General features: G+C 37.1%; 1 protein-coding gene across 1 annotated transcript in view; it reads left to right on the top strand.

Moving 5' to 3' along the window:
* Window positions 1–20,712, top strand: part of KIAA1468 (KIAA1468 ortholog) — a gene marked incomplete at its 3' end in the record, with an annotated part of 48,656 nt that extends 27,944 nt beyond the window's left edge. Inside the window, exons 12-23 of the mRNA XM_010134106.1 lie at window positions 1,956–2,068; window positions 6,443–6,533; window positions 9,966–10,037; window positions 10,794–10,934; window positions 11,608–11,772; window positions 13,190–13,337; window positions 16,579–16,735; window positions 17,303–17,426; window positions 18,471–18,519; window positions 18,962–19,041; window positions 19,912–20,018; window positions 20,613–20,712. Of these exons, the coding sequence (XP_010132408.1) occupies window positions 1,956–2,068; window positions 6,443–6,533; window positions 9,966–10,037; window positions 10,794–10,934; window positions 11,608–11,772; window positions 13,190–13,337; window positions 16,579–16,735; window positions 17,303–17,426; window positions 18,471–18,519; window positions 18,962–19,041; window positions 19,912–20,018; window positions 20,613–20,712 (1,347 nt within the window). The remainder of the gene's footprint in view (window positions 1–1,955; window positions 2,069–6,442; window positions 6,534–9,965; window positions 10,038–10,793; window positions 10,935–11,607; window positions 11,773–13,189; window positions 13,338–16,578; window positions 16,736–17,302; window positions 17,427–18,470; window positions 18,520–18,961; window positions 19,042–19,911; window positions 20,019–20,612) is intronic.
* Between the last annotated feature and the right edge of the window lie 1,421 nt (window positions 20,713–22,133).

The raw sequence follows: 22,133 nt of genomic DNA, 5'->3' as shown, positions 1-22,133 counted from the left end.
AAATTTGTGGTGAGGTTAGTAATTGCATAGTGTGTCTACAAATTGCAGTCTGATTTCCTTTTTAAAAGATCTTAGCTTAATGTCTAAGTAGTGGTATTTAGAGGGGCATAGGTTATTTATGTTTTCACATCTTTTTCGGTTAAAACAGTGTTTGCAGTAGAGAAAATGCTGTTGTGAAATAAAAAGTTAAATAGGTTAAGTCCTCTGCCTTCTCAGAACTTTGAATGGGCAAAACCTGACCTATAAAAAATAAAATCTAGCATGCGAATTCTAGAGGGAAAGGAGCTTTCAGGTGAAGAAAGTTGTTTAGCTATTTGTGCTATGTAATTTGTAAATACAGATTTTCAATTCCCGTTATTTTGCATTGTGCTACACCTATTTAAAAACAAAAACTGGCTCACTTTATAATACTGAGAAATAGAAATGTCCAAACTGTTCACATCTATTTCTTGTTTCTCCTTCAGTACTCTCAATTTTTTTTAAGCGGTGGGTAGGATATTTCCACGTTCATTTCTCTGTCTCATCATAAATTCCCTAATCTGTACCATAATTGGGTTCAATATTGCCAAAATATCTTCCAGAATGTTAAAACATGTTTTAGGATGTATCTTGGTCAGCTTCGGATGGGGAGTAGAATTCTTGTAAAACAAAACAAAAGCTTATCAAGAGTTGACTAGCTTAGGCAGTGCTCTAAAATGTTCTGTGTTTAAACTAGACACAGCACTTGCTGTTTAGAAGAATACCAGTTGAACAGTGAGGGTGCCTTTAGTGTTGTGTCCACACGTCCACCTTGCTCGCATGAGCGTCATGAATAGGTCACACTGATTGGCTGCAAGAAATTGGCACCTGCCTGCAAAGTTGTTACAAATGGCTATAGATTTTTCCAGGTTTTGTGTAATCTTTCCTAGTAACTTCAGAAGCGTCTCCCCCTGTCATCTGCTTGTTTGTCACAGCACATTAATTAACAGAAAGCTTGTCTGCTGAAAGTGGCTCCGAAGTGTATGGCAGGTCGCAGAGGAGGTCTCCCGATTACTTGCCCATGTTTTCTCTGCAGACACGTAGATTTGTCTTATTCTTTTCCCCTGACCTCCCAGTGTGATGTTTCTGTCGCTAAGATAATAAATCACCTAGAAATTGTGAGATTTCCAAATTCAGTTGGAGTAAAGGCTCACGTCAACAAGGTCAAGGAAAGGGACTTCCAGTCCATGCTTTAAAAACATTTGTTTCTTCTGGGAATGAATACCATGAGCTTTGAAGGCGTATTTAGGAAGAAGGAGGTCTTCAGTATTCTGAACAGCCTGGTATTTTCTTTCAGTTAATGTGTTATCTAGTATTTTCTTGATCATTTGTTTCTTAAGGGAGTTGCTCTATAAAAAAAGGTCACTTCAGTTACTGCCTCTGTATTGGAGGGGAAGAAAAAACCTCAACAAACCTTTTAAAAAAAACATGTAGTTCTCAGTCAACGGAAAATAGAGGATATGTGTTTGCAGTCGCCTTTACTAGTGTATGTGTCTCAGTACTTGTTCAGACTTGTGCACAAAACTGTGTGCATGTTTAACTGGAAATTTTAATATTTAACTGTGTGGCATCGGAAATAGCTTTTTCCATAGGGGCTTTGTTCTGTAGCTATCTGTGGAGCTTGCTTCAGTTCCGTAGGTAGTGAAGTCAATTTAAACCACAGCTGTCCTCTGATTCTGGTTACAGGTGACCTCCATAATTTAGTTGTAATCTTCGCAGAGCTTTTTATCTGATGTGGTGGTTCTCCCCCGATCTTTCCTAGAAGTAAAATAATTCTAACTTTTCTAGACCTTCACTTAGATCAAGACGTTAAAACATCTTCTCTAACTGTTTTGATATTATGTGGCTAGATTTATCTTCGTAGTTTTTGCCATTAATGAATATATGCCCAAAGCGTTTTTACTTTGTTTGGTTTTCCCCTACCCACAACTTTTTAGGAATTGATCCCACTCATACTGTGTACAGCCTGCCTCCATCCTGAGCCCAAAGAGAGAGATCAGCTTCTACACATACTGTTCAATTTGATCAAACGACCAGATGATGAGCAAAGGTGTGTTTGCGTTTGTGTGTTGCGGGACAAGAAGGAACCTTTTCTTTGTCAAAGAAGCAGAACTAACAGAAACTGGATGTTACTGGATGACTTTAACCAAGTTTTGCTTAAGCTGATGCTTTGCTGGTATAGTGCTGACACACTGAAGTGAACTCTAGAACTTTCCATTTTCATGACCTGTACGTTCTAGTTACTGAAATGTAAGAACATGCTTGGTAAGCTGCAGTGTAATATTTCAATTCCTCTATTGTTTAAAGATGAACTGAAACACTTCGTTAAAATGAATTTTTAAAATCAGAATTCGTAGGATTGATTGATATAGAAATCACAGCAGCTTTTTTTAAACCTCTGTCTTTGTGACTCTTAGTGATCTATATGTTTGTAAATCAACTACCACGTTTAGCTGTGGAAAATAGCATAAGAAAACAGTACCACAGTATTGTGGTAGCAATGAAAAATTCAGAAGGTTAAAGCTGTGGTTTAGTTCTGACAAACTTTTAGAGCTTTGTTTTATGTTGGTCACGACTTTGAAGCAAAGTGTACTTTATGTTTTGTTTTGTAAATTCAGTTTTTCCTTAGTACTCGGGAAATCTGACTTTGTACAAGTCTTAATAAGATATCCTTAAGGTTGAAAGACAGTACCCTAGCTGGTGTATTTCCTTCTCCAACTGGTAAGATTTTTTTCATATGTGTTCTGTAGCTCTTCCATTATTTCTGTTAGAGATTTTTGTAAAGCATCTGTACCTGTCATTGCGCTATTCTGTCTTCAGAAAAATAGGCTTTATGAAATGGGAGAAAAACATTTCTTTCGAAGAGTCTCTGAAACTGAAGTGTTCTGGTGTCTTTCTAAATTGTTCCCATGGTAAAATTTAGAGATGAGGTACAATTGAAAGAGATGAGATGGCTTTGGAGGGGAAAAAAAAAGCATAAATAAATAAAATCAACTTGTAGTGCAGTGGCACCATGCAGATTGAAATGACAAAAGGATACAGACCTTGTTCTGCTTCAGATGGTTTCTGAAGCAGATTTCTCATCATCTAGCGTTATCTAAAATGTTTTTAATGTCTCATGCAGGTTGAGAAGCTAAAATAATTTTATGGTTGAGGGGGAAGGAAGCTACACTGTAGTCTGTAGTTAATTGTCACAGGATTGGTGACCTATCAAGTAAATTTTTCATATACCTGTTCAGCTGCAGTTCAGTGTTTTGGTTTGGTTTGTTTTTTTTTTCCAGTGGCTAAGAAGAAAATCCAACCTTCTTTTTCCTTGAATTTGTTCATTCTTTGTTGTTAGAGAGATATATCTAAAAATAGTAGATTTTCATCAGAAATTAAAGAAGAATATCTTTCACAACCCCCAGCACAAAACATGTATATACTTAATATGCATTTACACAGATAAAAATCATAATCTGTTTTAAAGGTGCCATAACACCTGGCTGAAGAATAAGTAAAATTTTGTCAAATAAGACATTCTGACGTCAGACATAAGACATTAGATAGAAAATACTTATTCAGAATTTCAATTGCTTTTTATAGCTAGGTATTTGTGTGAGAGTATATTATGTGTACTTTGTTTTTATCTAAATAAGTTTAAATAATATTTTAGCCATTTTGTGCAATACAAAGTGAGCAAAGACATTCAGGTTTAGTGACCAGAACAGTGATATTAATTATCTCATGTTATTTGTTTACCTTCTGCTATACTGTACAGGTCTACACTATGCATCAAAGTAGCAATTGATGATAAGTTGACTTTTTCAATTTGTTAAATGCAAAAGACTGAAACGTGACATTGGATTTCTAATAATGAACCCATTAAAATAAGTATTTTACTTTAAGTATTTGACCTTGTAAAGGATGTTAACAATTATGCAGAAAGCCTGTATTGTACTTCTTGCCCCTTTGAGAGGTTTTGGTGCATACAGATACAGCATATTGCCATAGTCTTGTATACTAACGTTATTTTTAATGACAACACTTCTATCCCCAAGGCTTTCATCATGAATGTACTATTCAACTTTTCAAAATATCTCTCAAATTCTCTTCTGCGAATGAACAAATACCTTTTAGCTTTTCTTAAACTTCTTTTTGGACAATTACATTGGTTTTGGAAGCTAAGGAGCCATGAAGAAACCTTGAACTGTGTCATATAAGATTGAATTGTGCATGCAGTCACTTTCTAAAACTTGTAGAAAGAGTTTAGAAGTGTAAATTATGTCTATTCTACTCTAACTTCTACCTTGTTCCTCCAGTGCGGTTCTTGATTTCACTTTGGTTTCTGTACTGATGAAGCAAACTTAATTCTCTGCTGAATCATACTGATTTGCATTTATGTTCGTGTGGAAGTGATCATAAGTGTGTATCCTGGAGAGAGCTCTTTGAGGAAAGCGTTCCCAGAACCTTGCTCTCAGAAGGGGTCATTATGACAATAAGGAGAAAGTTTTTCCTGTAGCCAGCCTAGACTGCAGTTTTTGCAGCAACTTAGTGTTAACATTTTTTCTCTATTTCAGTGACCTGTTGTTGAGATGCTTACAGCCTTTCCTTCTCTTGAAATACCAGCACTTCTCATATACTTTTAAGATTGTTACAGTAAAATATTTAAAACAGGTTTTTAAAATTTTTTGCAGTATCTTGTTCCCTACTTTATAGGCAAAGCAAAAGGAAATCTGAGTTAATTTTGAGATTTCATGGAACGTTTTTGGAGAGGTTTGAATTTTAAAAAAATTGCCCATTTTTAATGCAGAACATTTCAAGTGATTACTGTATTCTGCTAGTTGCTTTTATAGTATCTTGTAAAAGTATATTCTGTTGCCCAGTTCTGTGATTAGGTGCAGTGTGTAGAACCAGAGACATCTGAATAACTATTTTGTTTGTTGTAGAACTCAAAATTACCACAGGCTTTTGTCTCCACATTGCTACCATATACCATCTGTTGCTTTCTTGAGTCTTATATAATCATTGCATTTTTGGTTTCCCCCAATTTTTTTACCATGATCCAAGGTCTAGTTCTCTGCATGTGATAAAGAGGAGGAAAAAACCCCAACCAACCACTACACAAAACCTAAGAGCTTGCTCTTACTGTTGGTGTAAAGAATGTTGGGGGGAAAAGATCTTTTTAATAGATTATTTCTCCTTGAAAAGATTCTGAAGGTGAATGAGTCTTTTTTGGATGGAGTTTATTGTTAGGAAATAACCAGCAGAACCTCTGCCTTTCAACCTTAAGGGCATGCTATTGGCTGCAGTAAATAAATATATAGGAGTTTAGACATGACTGTAAAACAGAAACAAACTAATTCTGGCTTACTTTCCACAAAGTAATAATGAACAATTCTCAGTGGTTCTAATCTTACTTTGGAAGTGATAAAATGAGCATCTTGTGTCCATCCGTTATGGTTAAACTGGTTATTTGTTTAAGTGTTGATATAGGCACGAAGACTAAATAGAACTGGTGCATTGCATCCACAGCTGGTATCGTTCCAATTCTAATTATAGGAGAAATAGTTAGAAGTAAAAACTCTTAGCCATACGAACACTTAATGAAAGTTAAAATATCACAAATGACAGTTAAGTACAATTTACTGAAATTTTAAATATATCTCTGTGCCGGTGAAATTGATGGAACAACAGTGATTTCTTGCAAACTTTGAGGCGTGTTAAAGAATGCAAGAATATAAACATAAATGACTCAGGTGATCGTAGATATTACTGATTGATTAATTGATTACCTTTTATAATGAGCTTTAGAAGATGTCTGACAAGAGTAAAGTCCAGCTTTTAGGGAGAGATGACTATACTAGCATGTTAGAGTATTGCCCAACCATGTTGTAAAAGAATTCAGTTACCTGTTTTGAACAAAGTTCATTAAATCTCACGAATGCTTCTAAATAAAAGCAACATGTGTATTTGACTATAGTATGATAGTATTAAGTAGTTGAGATCCTTTTACTGCGTGAGGAATCATAGTATTCAGTAGCAAGAATTAAAGGAGATTTAGTCAGATTCCCAGTCACAGATGTTACGAAATCAGAGGTTGCCAAATCAGAGATTCTCAGGCTCTGGTTCATGGAGTTTGGGATCCGCAAGTTTCTGAAAAAGGCATATTAAATAGAAAACAAGATAGAATTACAGAATAGTTTGTCCTGGAAGGAGTCTTTAAAGCTCAACTAGTCCAGCCATCCCTGCAATGAGCAGGGACTATAGTGGCTTTCAGTTTAATACTTAGCCTTTAAGTCAGTGTGTATGGCGTGAAATTTTTGACTGTAGACAATTACATGTTCCCTGACAGCATCTGCTTTTCCTAACTTAAAGAATGTATTCTATATATTATAGAACTTTACTTTGTAAACAGATTAAAGCTTTAAATTTATGTTTTCAGACAGATGATACTGACTGGGTGCGTGGCATTTGCCCGACATGTTGGACCAACACGTGTAGAAGCTGAGCTTTTACCACAGTGTTGGGAACAGGTAACTGGTATTTTATGCTTAACACTGGAAAATTAGTTAGATTCATAAATGTTGAGTTTTATTTGAGAGGGAGGTTGTTTTGATTTCAATGAATGGCACTTTATTTTTCAGAAAAATATCCAGATGCTTTTTGTCCTCATTGTATATACTTTCATATAACATTTAAAAGAACTCAGACAGGAAATTACCTGCATATATTTGTCCTATTGAAATGTAGCTATACACTTGTTCATCATCAGTACTGCCTAACTTATTGCCAAGTAGGTGCCTTTATAATTTTTACTGTAATTCCCAGACTGGTGGAAATACATTCTTGTTCAAAGATTTCATTTACTGATTTTTTTTTTTTTTTGTATTGCATTAAGTCTCTGGAGCAGTGTCCCCAGGTCAGCGTCCACAATTCTTAAGCAGAAAATTAAAGATCAAAGTAGTTCAGAAATAAGTCCCCGATAGATGGGACCAGCAAGATCAGGTTGGCTCTGAGATTCAATGACCTTTTCCACAGATACTCTAAATTAACAGAGATAGTTGAACAACCGAACTGAAATGGTGGTTCTGTTTCATCTGAGACATAGAAACAGAACAACGTGAGTTCAGGTGAAAATGCTTGGTATTTTCCTACCATAATGAAGTAAACAGAGTTCATCATTGCCTGAAAGACAGTGCATAACTAAGCCATGACAGCTTGCTTTGAGGACACAGTGTTTCTGGCCCGGTGATTGTCTGATTTCTTCCATAACACAGCCAGCTCTGTTTCACAGTGAAGTCCAAGCTTTAATATTATTAACATTTTCTGACAGTTAAATGTGTACTATTTTCAGTGTTAATGCTTATATCTATGACTGATGTATCTTGTCATTAAATGACAGACTTGTGGCAATAGTAGCTGAATACAAAATAAATCACGTTTTGTTTTCTTAGTCCTTCTTAGGAAATTTAAAGTGTTTAAAAGAAAAAAAAACATTCTCACCTCAGTAAGAGTTCATCATCTTCATACCAGTTTCTTGCCAATTGCTGATGCAGAAGAGAAGCAGGTCTAACTGTAACAGTACAGCATATCAGGCTGCCAAGCCATATGTCATCATGCATTTATTTAGTGCAGTTTGCCAGACTTTGTTTGCAGTACTGAAACCAGGTCATTATTTTCTCTAGCAAAATACCAGCTGAATCTCATTGTCCTAAGACTGATTTTGGAGAAGAAACTCCAAAAGACATGTAATTTTCTACCTTTTCTCAGTAAATGCTTTAATCTAAGACATTCATGCAGTTGGTCTCCAGCCAAAATCTGGAAAGGACTGGGCCCTCAGAAGATCCAGCATGCTCAAGCACACGCTCTGGAGCTCACAGTTATCAGCCTAGTCTTTGTGATCTCTCTGCCTGCTCTTTGCGGGTAGAATTTGGTAGCTGGCTCATCTGAGTTTAGATCAAGGCTCTGTGAATGCTAAAAGTTCCCTCAGAACTAGCGACCAGTTAATGGTTTTCCAAAATTGTGCTGCTGCTTATTAAAGACAAAAGGCGAAGAAATGGTAATAAACATTTTACAGTTATGTTTAAGTTTCCAAGGGCTAATAATCTTCCCTGAACACAAACCTTGCAGAAACTCGAGTCTTTTTTCCTCCAGCATGTCAGTATGTCTTTGCAATATCAGAGTTGGTATTTGTATTGCCTTGCCGGTCCACCTAAACCAGTTGAAACTAGGCTTTGCTGTTTCCCTCAGGTGGGCAGCATTCCAGAAGGGAAAGTTATCTCTGTTAACAGTAGGCAATTTGCATTTGGCACTGAAGTCAAAGATTCTCTAAGTATTGAAGCAGCTTGTTGCATGCTCGTAATGGTTCTCATCTATGAAATCTCCATGTTTCAAGAAAATACTGCAAGTGCCCTAGTAACGTGTGAAAGCAAAATAATGATAGACACACTCAAAGAACATTCTCCCATGCTTGAGACTTCGATTTAGTCCTGTGGCTTGCGATGTGTTCATTGCAAATGATCTTTGCCACACTTCATTCTTGAGAGAGTTCTTGGTGATTTCAGATCAGAGCAGTGAGAAAGTGAAGACAGTAATACTACATCAGTGGTCAGGTACCCTTGTTCAGAGTGCTGTGGAAATATAGGTGAGGTAAGTTGTCCAAAGTTGATTTATTACTACGTCTTCATCTGTAGTTTCTCCTAAGCCAGTAGAACTGAGAGAATCACAGAATGGCTGAAGTTGGAAAGGACCTTTGAACATCTTGTAGTCCAAGACCCCTGCTTAAAACAGAGTCAACTAGAGCAGGTTGCTCAAGACCAACTCCAGTCTGCTTTTGAATATGGCTGAGGATGGAGGCAACGTAACATCTCTGAGTAATGTGTGCCAAGGTTTGGCCACCCTCCCAGTAAAACAGAATTTCCTGTATTTCATTTTCTTTTGTCCTTTTATTGGGTGCCTCTGTGATCTTCACCTCTCTGCAGATAGGTACAGATACTTATACAGATGGATAAGATCCCTCTTGAGCATTCTCTTCTCAAGACCAAGCAATCTCAGCTCTCTCAGCCTCCCGCCACATATCAGGTACTCCTATATCTTAATCATCTTCACGTCTCTCCTCTGGACTTGCTTCACTAAGTCTTTGTCTCTTCAACTGAGAAACCCAGAACTGTACGGAGCGTTCCAGATGTGGTCTTGCCAGTGCTGAGTAAAGAGGAATAATCACTTTCCTCACCTGCTGTGATACTTACCCTCGTGCTGCCCAGGATACCACTGGTCTTCCTTGCTGCACTGAACGCATTGCTGGCTCTGCTCAGTATCTTTCAGGCCTTCCAAGTCCTCTGCCAAGCTGCTTTCCAGCCAGTTGTTCCCTGGCCTGTCCTGGTGCGTGCGAATTATTTCTGCTCAGGTTCAGGACTTTGCACCTTCCTTTTTTGAACTTCATAAGTATATACTTATATACTGTCATATATAATTCAATAACATGCAAGTACTTTTCGTACATATGTCTTCTTTTGCTCGGCAAGACCTAGGCAGCTTTGCTACACTGGTTGGCTCAGAGCACTAGAGGGCACTTGTGTAGTGCTTAGAGGAACGGCACTCTTGAAGGGCTGCGCAAGACAAAATATTTCATGATGTGCCAACTCCGAAGTTATTCATACCCTTTAGAGTATAGCAGCCCGTACGCTGCTTTCCACCCTTCTTTCTTCTGCGTACAGACACATGCTTCTCCAGTTGTTCTCTTACTCTAAGCTCTGTTGTAGGGCAACTGGGAAGGCTGTATCTGCCTTGTCTTTATGCCTCAGTGCAAGAATTTGAGGCTGCTTAGTACCCATGTGCAACTTCTATGGGTACAGTCATTGCTCATCTAAGAGGTGCAGATGCATTCCTCCGTTGCAGTACTTTCCAACCACGTTTTGAATACTGGGTACTGCAAAGCAAATAGCCATTCTGTTTCTCTTTACCAGATCAACCACAAATACCCAGAGAGACGGCTACTGGTAGCAGAATCCTGTGGAGCTCTAGCACCTTACCTTCCAGTAAGTATTAATATTGACTCTAAATACTCTGCTACTGAAATCAATTGTTGCATAATACAACGCTTTATTATGTTAAATATTCCCAAGTCTTCTTTATATCACTCATGTGAAATTCAATAAATCACGTTGAGGATACACCTTATTATAAATGTATACAGGTCAATCTAGCTATAAAACATCTTTAAAAACCGTATGTTCTGAAAGAATCATCTTTGTTTCAATAAACATGAAGTAGTTAGGACCAATTAAGGAAATGACCTCTGAAAAAATAATTGGCATCCAATTACAGAGTTCTTCGGGCACTGTGGAATGTTACGTGAAGAGTGCTGCCAGTTAGAAGAAGGTGCACAATTAAGTCAGTGGCAAACTAGAATGTGAAGCTTCAGAGAAAGAGGAAAATGACCCAAATTAAAGGCATGCTTCTCCAGTTCAGCAATGCACTGATTAAAGATTCTAAGTCTAGGCCTCTAGTAGGTTTTTCTGCTATTGATTATTTTTGGTTCCATATGAACTAAAGGACCTGAGTTCTGCACTTCGTGGAGTAAAAGACTCTTTAGTGTGACTACTGATATTTTATATTCATGCATCATCTGTTGTGAAAACTGAGTGTGTAATATTCATGAAGGGTTCCATAGCTGGAGGAAGGGATTTTGTTTGTGAGCTCTGACAGAAGTACAAATTGTCTATAAAAATTGATATAAACCCACAGTTCTTGTTTCATTGGAATTAACAAGTATGTTTCTTGTTTACAAACAGAAAGAAATTCGTAGTTCATTAGTACTTTCCATGCTGCAGCAAATGCTAATGGAAGATAAGGCAGATCTGGTACGAGAAGCTGTGATCAAAAGCCTTGGCATCATTATGGGATATATTGATGATCCAGACAAATATCAGCAGGTATTATTTGGTTCTGTATGTATAATATGTCTCCTGTAGTTATTTCACAAAAGGAGGTTGCATAATTTAATGCATTTTTATTAAATCTTTCCAGATTCTTTTAAAAAATTTTGATTCATATGAATGTTTATTTTTATTGTATCACCAAGACCAAAAAGAAAACATGTACTTACAAGTACCCTCAGAATCTCAGGTTATAAGCCTTGTACAGAAGCTTCTCTAATAATTCATAATTTGCCTTCGAGAACATACACTCCATTGCCCACCTGATCTTGTTAGCCGATTTGACATCATCGCTTGAGAACAGAGATCTGTCTACTACAACAAACCCTACTTGTACTTCACTTAATACTGCCGAATAATGTTTCCCATAAGTGAAAAAGAACAATTTCTAATCCTGTCTTGGACTTTTTGAAAGCAGAGTGGTGAAATGTGTTTGCCTTAATTCTGGTAAGTTGACTGTAGAGCAGTACTAGCAGGATCATTGGACTACCTACTGGTTACCCTTGCAGATATGTGGGAATAGCTGTTGAAAGGCCTTCACATACTACCTTGTTTTCTTTTTATTAGTGTTTTAAAAATGGATTATATTTTCCTTATCTGCTTGTTTTGTGTGGAAAACTTAAGCATAAATTTTAGGAAAATCATTACATTCAATGTTGTCTTTTGCCAGGGCTTTGAACTGCTGCTTTCAGCTTTAGGAGACCCTTCAGAACGTGTAGTTAGTGCAACGCATCAGGTATTTTTACCTGCTTATGCTGCCTGGACAACAGAACTGGGAAATTTACAGTTCCATCTTATACCGACACTGCTTAACAAAATTGAAAAACTGCTCAGGGTATGTGTTCAAATGTTTTTACATTGGAGTTTTTTTTGTATCCTTATTACATATGCAGGTTTTTTTTAAAAAAACAATACAAACATGTAAATAATTGCTACTTAATGGTCTGTGGGGGGAAAAAATTTCTGGAGATTCTTTTCCTAACTCCATAACTTTTCCTTGGGAAGAAGGAAAAAAAAAAAAAACCACAACTGTTGTGGTTTAATCCCAGCCAGCAACTAAGCATCATAGAGGCACTCTCTAATTCCTCCTTCCTCCCAGTGGGATGGGGAGGAGAATCAGGAGGGAAAAAAAAAAAAACCTCATGGGTCAAGATAAGAACAGTTTAGTAACTAAACTAAAATATAATAATAATAGTAATAATAAAATATAATGAAAAAGAGAAATAAAACCCGGGAGAAGACAAGTGATGCACAATGCAATTGCTCATCACCCACTGACCAATGCCCCACAGCAAATCCATCCTCCAGTTTATATCCTGAGCATGACATCCCATGCTGGGGAGTATCCCTTTGGCTGGTTTGGGTCAGCTCTCCTGGCTCTGCTCCCTCAGTTCTTGTGCTCCTGCACACTTGCAAAATATGGGGAGCTGGGAAGTTCTTGATTTCGTAGCAGCGACTACAATCATTAGTATATTATCAACATTCTTCTCAGCCTGAATCCAAAACATGGCACTATTCAAGCTGCTAAGCTTTATCCCAGCCAAAGCCAGGACCCCAACTCCAAATCCCCAAAAAACAAGCATATTCTTCTTTAATAATGTTTTGCATTACATAATGCCCAATAATCAAAGTGCAGTTCAGAAAACACTCACTTGGGGCTGTGACCAGATAATACACGTTATTCTGAGTGAATCTGCCTTGTATTTAAATTAAGTGTCACGTAGTGTTTTTAATAAAGTATAAAATTTACTGAACAAAATAAGTAGAATTGAATAGTCGTTTTCAGTTATGAGCCAGTTTGCACACTTGATTTGACAGATATCTGGGAAGTTCTGGAAAATAGAGTATCTCCTAATGATACAATGCACTTAACCAAGATGTTTGTTTTCGGGGTACAGGAGACTAGTTTATTCAGTTTTTAGATGCATTGGTCTCTGAGACCAAGGATTGATTCACATTTCCAAAATGTGCTGAAGAATGTTCTTTCAGAAATGTGAGAATGTTAATTGACATGAACTACTAAATGCCAAAGGCTCTGTTGCTTGAGTCTTTTCAGTAGAAGTGACTTAAGGGCAACAGGAGGATTTGGATAATGACACAAATTAAGCTTGTTGTTAGGATAAATTACTAGCTAGTAAGAGTCTCTGTGTGGAATCTCGTCACAGATGTGTTGCTCACTTGCCAGGGAATACATGCCTAAGCAACAGATCATCCAAACCAAATACTTAAAGTAAATGTCCTGTTTGTTTCAGGAAGGAGAACATGGCTTGGATGAACATAAGCTCCACATGTATCTATCTGCTCTGCAGTCATTGATTCCTTCACTGTTTGCACTGGTGCTACAGAACGCACCTTTCACAAGCAAGGCTAAACTTCAGGGAGAAGTACCACAAATAGAAGGTAAATGATTAATTTCTAATGTGGGTTTTTTATAAACTTAAGTATAATTCAGAGACAAATCTCAAATCGCTGTTAACTGCAAAGGAATAATTTCAGGAAATAGTCCGTAGTCCATGTTTGCTTGGGATTTGTGTGTATTTAAGGTTGCTACATAAACACAGTTTGCAGAATCTTTGTGTAAACTTCATAGCACACTGTCTGTGTGTTTATGTCTTTAAGGCTCTTTTTTTCTGATCCACCTGTTCTTTATGTTGAATTTTCATATACAGCAAGCACAGGCAAAGAAATTCAGGGAACTTCCGTCATGTTGTGAATTGTCTTTTTAAATGTTGCTGAGTTGACAGAATTCTTGTTTGAAGGCAGATTCCAGCTTAGGAAGATTTGTCTTGACTTGTCATGACTACTTTTTTTGTTCTGTTTTTCCCTTTCTGAGAAACATCTTTTTACTCCATTCCTCCCTCTGCTCCTGCTTCATTCCTATGAAAGAAATTAGTCTGACATGAACCCTTATTGCATATTTAACTAATTACAAATATGAGCTTATTGATACAGAAGAAATATGTAAGTCAAAAATATTTACAAAATGATTGCCAGTAAAGGAGAACTAATGGGTTGCATTTTTTTCTGTATTTACTTAGCAGCATTACATGCAAAATGGCTTCTTTGTGCCCACTGACAAAGCTTTATGTCATCCAATGAGAGTCTTGCAATAAAATACTTAGTTGTGCTAATACACAACAAAAATTGTGAAGAAAAAATAGTTTTGCCTTCTGATTTTCCTTTAAATGTTTTTCAAATTGGTTTCTCTTAGCAAATGATTGAGTAACACTTCCTTTTTACACCTATTTCTACATTTGAGACCTGATTATCACAAAGAAAAGGTTTTATTTCATCTCTCATTATTTCTCTCTGCTTCTTAAGAAGCTTTTGAGAATGCAGAGCAATCCTTAATTGGACTTTCTAAAGGTTCTGAAGAATTTATTTCCATCAATAGCTAGTTGTAGCTCAGGAAGGCTGGCCTCGGTTTCATTTAAATCTTATAAATAAGAATTTTGTGAAGTGGGAAAAATACAGCCTAGTGCAGGCGCTTCACCACCTGTTATGAATCTATGTAATATCTTAGCAGATGGAATGGCCTCCTGGTGAAATTATACTTAGATCAGCAGTCCTTGCCTGTAGAATGTTTTCTCCTGTTGCAAATACTGTTAAAAGATGTTACTGGTAATACCTGCCACACGCTGATAATAGTGCTGTGCGTGAAGATGCAAAGAAAGGACAACAACTTTAAAGGAGAATTTGGAAAATAACTAGTGGTGCGTTACTGTACGATATTAATGTGAAGATGTTAAACACACAGTGGTAAAACTTCTTCAGCTGTCTTGGGTCATTTGAAGCTGAGCACTTTTCTCCAGAGTGGCCACTGCTTAAATGAGGAATTAAAAATGTCATGTACTTTTCACTAATCCACCAGCACTACAGGAACTGCAAGCTCAGTTTTTGGAATTTTGCAGTAGGAAGGATGATGCTCTTGTTGCTTAACTTCGTTGCTGAGTAATTTTAAGTATGCGTGATGTGAATTGAGAATAATAAAAGCAGGGTTGGTGTAGCAGGCTTTCAATACCCAGATATTTTAATAATCTGTAATTTTTTGAGGTCTTTTTATGTGTAAATTATTTTCTTCCAATAATTGAAATAATTAAGGGGTTGGAAGAGGGAGTGGGGAGTGTCAAAAACTACTACATATATAAAGGTTGGAGCAGTTAGATGATTAAAGTGTAGCAACAGAAGTCAGGAAACTTTGCCTGCAAGTCGTTCTACTGTAAATCTGCAGTGTGTTCTTTGAGATCATAGAACAGCTTAAGTTGGAAAGGGGCTTCAAAGCTAATCTAGTCCAACCCCCTCCTGCAATGAGCAGGGACATCTTCAACTAGATCAGGTTGCTCAGAACTCTGTCCAACTGGACCTGGAATGTTTCCAGGGATGGGGCATCTACCACTTCTCTGGGCAACCTGTGCCAGTGTTTCACCACCCTCACTGTAAAAAAATTCTTCCTTATATCTAGTCTAAATCTCTCCTCTTTTGGTTTAAAACTATCACCCTCCTGAAATGTTTGTCCCCATCTTTCCTATAAGCCCCCTCTAAGTATTGAATGGCTTCAGTAAGGTCTTCCTGGAGCCTTCGCTTCTCCAGGCTTAACAATCCCAACTCTCTCAGCCTGTCTTCACAGCAGAGGGATTCTACACTTCTGATTATTTTTGTGGCCCTCCTTGGGACCTGCTTCAATAGGTCTGTGTCTTTCCTGTGCTGAGGACTTCAGAGGTGGATGCAGCACTCCAAGTGGGTTCTCACCAGTGCGGATAAAGGGGCAGAATCACTTCCCTCATCCTGCTGGCCATGGATACAGTTGGCTTTCTGGCCTTCGAGCATGCACTGCTGGCTCATGTCCAGTTTTGCCGTCCACCATACCTCCCAAGTCCTTCTCCACAGAGCTGAGCTCAATCCTATCATCCCCCAGCCTGTATTGGTATTGAGCATTGCCCCAAAGCAGGTGCAGGACATTTCACTTGGCCTCGTTAAACCTCATGAGGTTCACATGGGCCCACTTCTCCAGAAGATCTCTCTGGGTGGCATCCCAGCCTGCAGGTGTATCAACTGCACCACTCAGCAGGTCTGCAAACTTGCTGAGGATGCACTTGATACCACTGTCTGTCTATGCCGTTAATGAATATGTTAAGCAGTACTGGTCCCATCACAGACCCTTGTGGGCCACCACTCATCACTGATCTGACCATCTGGATATCAAACCACTGACCACTGAAAAGTCCATCCATCAAGTCTGTATTTCTCCAATTTAGAGAGAAGGATGTTGTGGGCAACCATGTCAGAGGTCTTACAGAAGTTGAAATAGGTGGCATCCATAGCTCTTCCTTTGTTCACTGATGTAGTCACTCCATCATAGAAAGTAACTAGGTTGGCAAGGCAAGACTTGCCCTTGGTGAAGCCATGCTGGAGATAGTAATTCCATAATCTCCCTGGACTAGTGTTTTTTCTTCTGAAGTGAGGGCTATGTAATATATTCAAAGATGGGTTTAATTCACCATGGCTTTTAAAAAGCAATTTGGTAACCCTTACAGAGAAAGCACTAAAGGGTTTCAGGCTTTCTTAGCTATCTTTACTGACATCACCTCCAAGGTATGGTCATCATCTTTTGTTCATGATCACTTGTTCTCTGCTGTTACAGTCACTAGATTTCCCCGACCCGTATCACCTCTCCAGGATGTGGCCATCATTATTGGAAGCCGTGAACAATTAGCAGTGTTGTTGCAACTGTATGACTATCAGCTAGAGCACGAGGGTACCACAGGTTGGGAGACCTTGCTATGGGTAGTCAATCAACTGTGAGTTCATTTGTATCTTCTGATTCCTAGTTTTAAAAAGTGTCAAAATTAATAGTTCTTAAGCACGATTATGTTAACAATTATTAAACATAAGAATTGTAAATATGATTGTGCCTAAGAATTTTTAAAGAGGAAAAGACTGAATTTTTTTAGGTGTTTTAATTTTTATGCTGAACTGACTCTGATTTTATTCAGAAAATACCAGCTGTCTAGCAGAACGTGTTGGTAACTACTTGCTCCAAAAAAATTATTTCTTTCATCTTTGCAGCAGTGTAATCAGCTCTCTGTTGGAGTGAAGATTGTTGTATTCTGAATATCTCATGAAATATACCATTCTGCAGGAACAGATGTTTGAAAATAGGTCAGACTTCCCTGGCCCTTAAACCCTTGTGTTCTTCAAGGGTCAGGAATTGTACAGAACACGTAGATAATTTTGTTTGAGCCAGCAGTGCTATGTCAGTGTACTTACGTTTGTTAATATAAACAGTAAATCTGTACAAATAGAACTGGAGAGAAACAAAAGATCTGAGTAGTATTTAATATATCCTTTTGTTTCCTGGTTTTTAGGCTACCACAGCTTATAGAAATAGTTGGCAAGATCAATGTAGCATCAACTGCCTGTGTCCATGAGTTCTCCAGATTTTTCTGGAGACTTTGTAGGACATTTGGGAAAATTTTTACTAACACTAAGGTAAGATATTATCTTAAATATTCTACAAAAAGAGGACCTTGCTAATACATATTTTCAATATTTAAGGTGTGTCTGAATACATGCACTTTATTTGACCATTTATATTTGCACGTCACATTGATGCTTTTCCATTAGTACATTTAAACCTGCTATTTTAAAGCCTCTATTGGCATCCTTTTGATTTCTGTTCCTGGCCATTTTGGAATGGCCTTCTCATCTTGCCCAACAAGGAGGGATATTTTTTTATTTTTTAAACTGTATCCTTCATATTTGCTTTGTGAATGGCATAGTGTGGGAGAAGTCATCCTACTTCTAGGGATTTTAACAATTTTCTTTCTTCAGGACAGCATATACTGTTCAGTGTTTGTGGCATACATAAGTATTCCAGCCTGTACTTGATTAGAAATCTAAAATTAATGCTTTCCCTCCCCAAAATATTTTCTGTAGATGATATCTAAACATTTTTTAATCAATGAAATATGTAATTTTTCCTCAATGAAATAACTTCTGAATATGATTAAAATTGTATTTAAAGTAAATTATAAAACTTGAGAGGATTACCCAAAGGTAAAATTACAAAACAGGGTTCGCATTATGTCCTGCCTCCAGAGAGGAGATTGAAACAAGTCTCTGGTCTTTGAAAGCCCCTGCTCTAAGTTATCTTTAGATACAAAGACTGTCACAGCTGTGTTTTGAAAGAAAGCACTTCATGGACAGCAAAGATATAAAACCAAAAGCTATTTTTTTGTTGTTTTTTTTACATATAGCTTGGTAAAACTGTAAACCTCAAAGCCCAACTAAGCATATTGCCAAGAGACTTCAACTCTTGGTATCAGGAGTGCTAAATGCTGCTACCTCAGTGTGGGTACTCAATAGAAATTGTTACTGTCTTATGTCTTACTTTCAATTTTCATAAAAGCTGGCTATGCTTTTTAAAGGTTGGGGTTTTTTTCTTTCTGTACCTTGTTTATTCTTAATTTTTTCCTAAGTTAATTGACACTAGTAACAGGTTTTCTTACATGGGATTCATCATCCTTGCTATAGGTAAAACCACAGTTCCAAGAAATCTTAAGACTGTCAGAGGAAAACATAGGTAAGTATTTTTTTTAATCAAATGAATAAAAATTTACCTTAGCTGCGCCTGGAAAAAAACCTGTCAATCTCTTGTTCAAATAATATTTTCTTACTGCGGTTCTGAAATTTGTCATCTTTCTGAAATTTGTCATCTTTCTGAAATGTTGGAAGTCTGATCTTAATCTGAATGGAACACTCTGAATTTGTAGATAGCGTGTGTGTGTAAAGCACAAATAAAATCTCAAATCCAAATACCACTTCAGCATTATTTTAGCATGTATGTGCATGTGTATATGCATATATATGTATATAAAATCTTCATGCATATATAAAAAGGTGAATATATCATACTTACAATGTGCATACAAGTCTACCTTTTATGTATATATAAAATATATAGTGTATATATATTGTACCCATAATGTATAATAAAACCTGAATTCTTTACTGCATTTCGTTAGATTCCACAGCAGGTAATGGAGTGCTGACGAAAGCTACGGTTCCCATCTATGCAACAGGGGTCCTTACGTGTTATATTCAGGTAGGTTTGGTTTTCTGTTTCTTCATTAAATGTGTAATAATACATAAAACTTCTACCAAAACCCCCTTACAGTTTTATGTGAAAACTTAGTGTTCATGTGCTTTGAAGATAAGTAGCGAAGTGGGCAGCCACAAGCACATTTAGAAGTGAAGTTATCTGGTCAGGTTGTCTACTTTGTTTAGGATGGCAGTCATCAGTGTTGAAAGCTGAGTTCAGTAAATCTTGAAGTGGCATCTGGCATCTTCACTGCTAACTCTCACAGCTCTCTCACAGCTGCCATGTGCCTCTATCAAAAATATTAATGTTACTCCATAAATGGGTTCTTGGCCCTTCAGCTGTGAGCTCTGCCAACATAATTTTGCAAAATTTACTGAAACAGCTAAGTAGGTAAATCACTATTTTTGGCATAATTGCAGTCTTAAAATTTTAGTGTTATCTAGTGCTAAACACTTCATAAATAATGCTACCTAATCCTCTAGTAACCAGCGGTTATGGACTGGCATATGTGTAGCTTACAGGAAAAAAAATAAATACTCCATCATCTCACAAATGTGTAGTGGAGTGTGAGCGATCACAAAGTGTCAGGAGCCATGGAAGTGCCTAACTACTCTTAAAAATCTCTTTAGTAAAACAACAAGGGTCGTTTGTGCACAAGTATGTGTGTAATTGATTTAAATACAGATATACAGTCTCTGATTAGTTTGCTTTGAAAGATTCATGTTCTTAAACACAGTTTTGAAGTTCATAAGAAGATTGTTAAAGGCTAAATCTGGTTTGTTCTAGTTCGTGGTTTGTCTGTTTCGTAGCTGTAGGTCATTGCAATCGCAGCAAAACTTCCACTACTGTCAATGTTATATGCTCTTCTTGCAGGAGGAAGACCGCAAGCTGTTAGTTGGATTCTTAGAAGATGTGATGACTATGCTTTCACTATCCCATGCTCCTCTCGATAGTCTGAAAGCTTCCTTTGTGGAACTGGGGTAAAGAATATACCTGGGAGTAGACTAGACCTAAACACATTAGAAGTTTTTATTGAAAGCTGCTAATGTGGCTGTAATATAAATAACTGTGATGCTTTGGGTGAATAAAGAGTATACTTGCTTTTTTCCCTCGGTGTTTCACAGAATCTGAATTTCTAATCTCTAGATTAAAAATGTAGTGATAGAAGTGTAAGAAAAGAAGCACTGAAAACCAAACAAAAAACCCCTGCAAAAAATCAGTCATTGAGAATAAAATGGATATTCTGATTTTCCCTACTATTACGATGTATTCTAGATATGTGCTTGCATCGGTTCAGTGTCATAATTTATTGAAAATTATATTCTTAAAGATTTTTTTATTGAAAAATTCAAAATGCAGTGTATTTTCTAGAGAGCAACATGTTGCATGTCCTTCAGAATGAGGTAGATGTTATGTATCCTTCAGAAAGGATAAATGTTGGAGGTTTAGATTTGCTGAGCAATGAATTATTGAGACATGTTGTAGGCAAAGAACGTATTCAGACTTCGGGATTTTGTTGGGTTTTGGGTTTGTTGGTTTTTTTTTTTTTTGATTGCCCAACTGTTTTCTTTTAGTGCAAACCCAGCTTATCATGAGCTGCTATTAACTGTCTTGTGGTATGGAGTTGTCCATACTTCTGCTCTTGTTCGATGTACAGCTGCTAGAATGTTTGAGGTAAGTGGTATCCAAACTTTTTAACGCTTTTTTACAACTACATTTTATTCTTAAAAACAGCGATTCAGATAATGTTGCTACATTCTTAAGAAGTATAAATAGCTTAAATAAGTTGTGTACTGTGTGATGGAGCAGGACGGTGTAGTGCAGTTGTTCCTGTATCTATTCTCTATTCAACAGCACCTCTTCATTAAGCACTTTGTCATTAGCCACTCACAAGATGTCTCTGTAGTAACCGTGTATGTGTTCTTTGATCTGCTGCTGACTTGATCGTTGCATTCTGATTATTGCATGCTGAAAAACATTTTCTGATTATGAAAACACATTTCATTGCTAAACCGCATTTAAACCAGAATTAATTAAATACATTGTCAAATGTTTGCCTAGTTCTATAGGTAAACAAGAACAAACACCTCTCTGAGATTTAACTTTGCTTTTGCTATTCAGCACAGCAACAGCAGCCTAACTCAGTTACTGGTTTTCAAGACTTTTCCGTGTGCAGTGTTCTTACATTGTAATTCAGATGAGTTTCCATTGGTGTCAGTTTTGTATTTTTTTAATAATTTATGATTACCTGCCATATAGTGATAGTTTCATCTTTCCCTTAACATCTATCAATTTGTTCAGGATAAATACTGTTACACCTAGTTCAGCTGGTTTTTATGTCTGTATCTGTATCATGACTTCGTTCCATCAAGTGTTAAGGCATGTACAAAAACTGGGCCATACTCCACTTACTGAACAAAGAGATTACCCTTTTTTCTTGTTTTGGTTTGGTTTTGTGGGGGTTTTTTTGTGTGTGTGTCAGAAGGACGTATTTCTGATTCCCCCACCACAGTTCCTGTTGATTGGGGGTTTTTTGTGTTTCTTCCATGTTTGACAGCTTCAGAGAGGACCTCTAACTGAACCTGCCACCTTGTATCCATTGGCAAAACCAAATCTCAAGTCTGCCTGGGGAAAAAAGAGCGCTTAACGTAACCGTTCGTGTTCTTCACTGCAACTCTGCAAGTCATTGCAGATAAGGCCCTAAACAACCGCTTCAAGACACGTCCTGAGACTTCAGTTGGAAACATCCAACCTTGTCTTCTCTTTCTTTTTTATCTCCTGCCCTTGTTTTTTTTTTTTTTGCCTCTCCTTTTAAAAAGGAGATGGCAACTTTTGGTCACTCTTAAAATATTTTTGAAGGGTTGTTAGGTTTTTTCTTTTTTTTAATCTAACAAGAATATTGTTTGTAATTTATATTTGTAATATTTGTTATGCTATGAGGTTTTTTCAAAGTAAGAATTGGACAAACATGTGAAAGACATCAGTTACAACAGGCTGATGTCTTGGTTGCAGGTTTTTTCAGATTCAACTGCATGTTGTTTATTTCTAAGCAGTTTTCCATGCTATTTTACTGTTTTTCTCCTAGTATTTATATA

The sequence above is a fragment of the Buceros rhinoceros genome, unplaced genomic scaffold (assembly GCF_000710305.1).
Source record: "Buceros rhinoceros silvestris isolate BGI_N320 unplaced genomic scaffold, ASM71030v1 scaffold10484, whole genome shotgun sequence".
Lineage (NCBI taxonomy): Eukaryota > Metazoa > Chordata > Aves > Bucerotiformes > Bucerotidae > Buceros > Buceros rhinoceros.
This window is presented reverse-complemented; position numbering and strand designations above follow the sequence as displayed.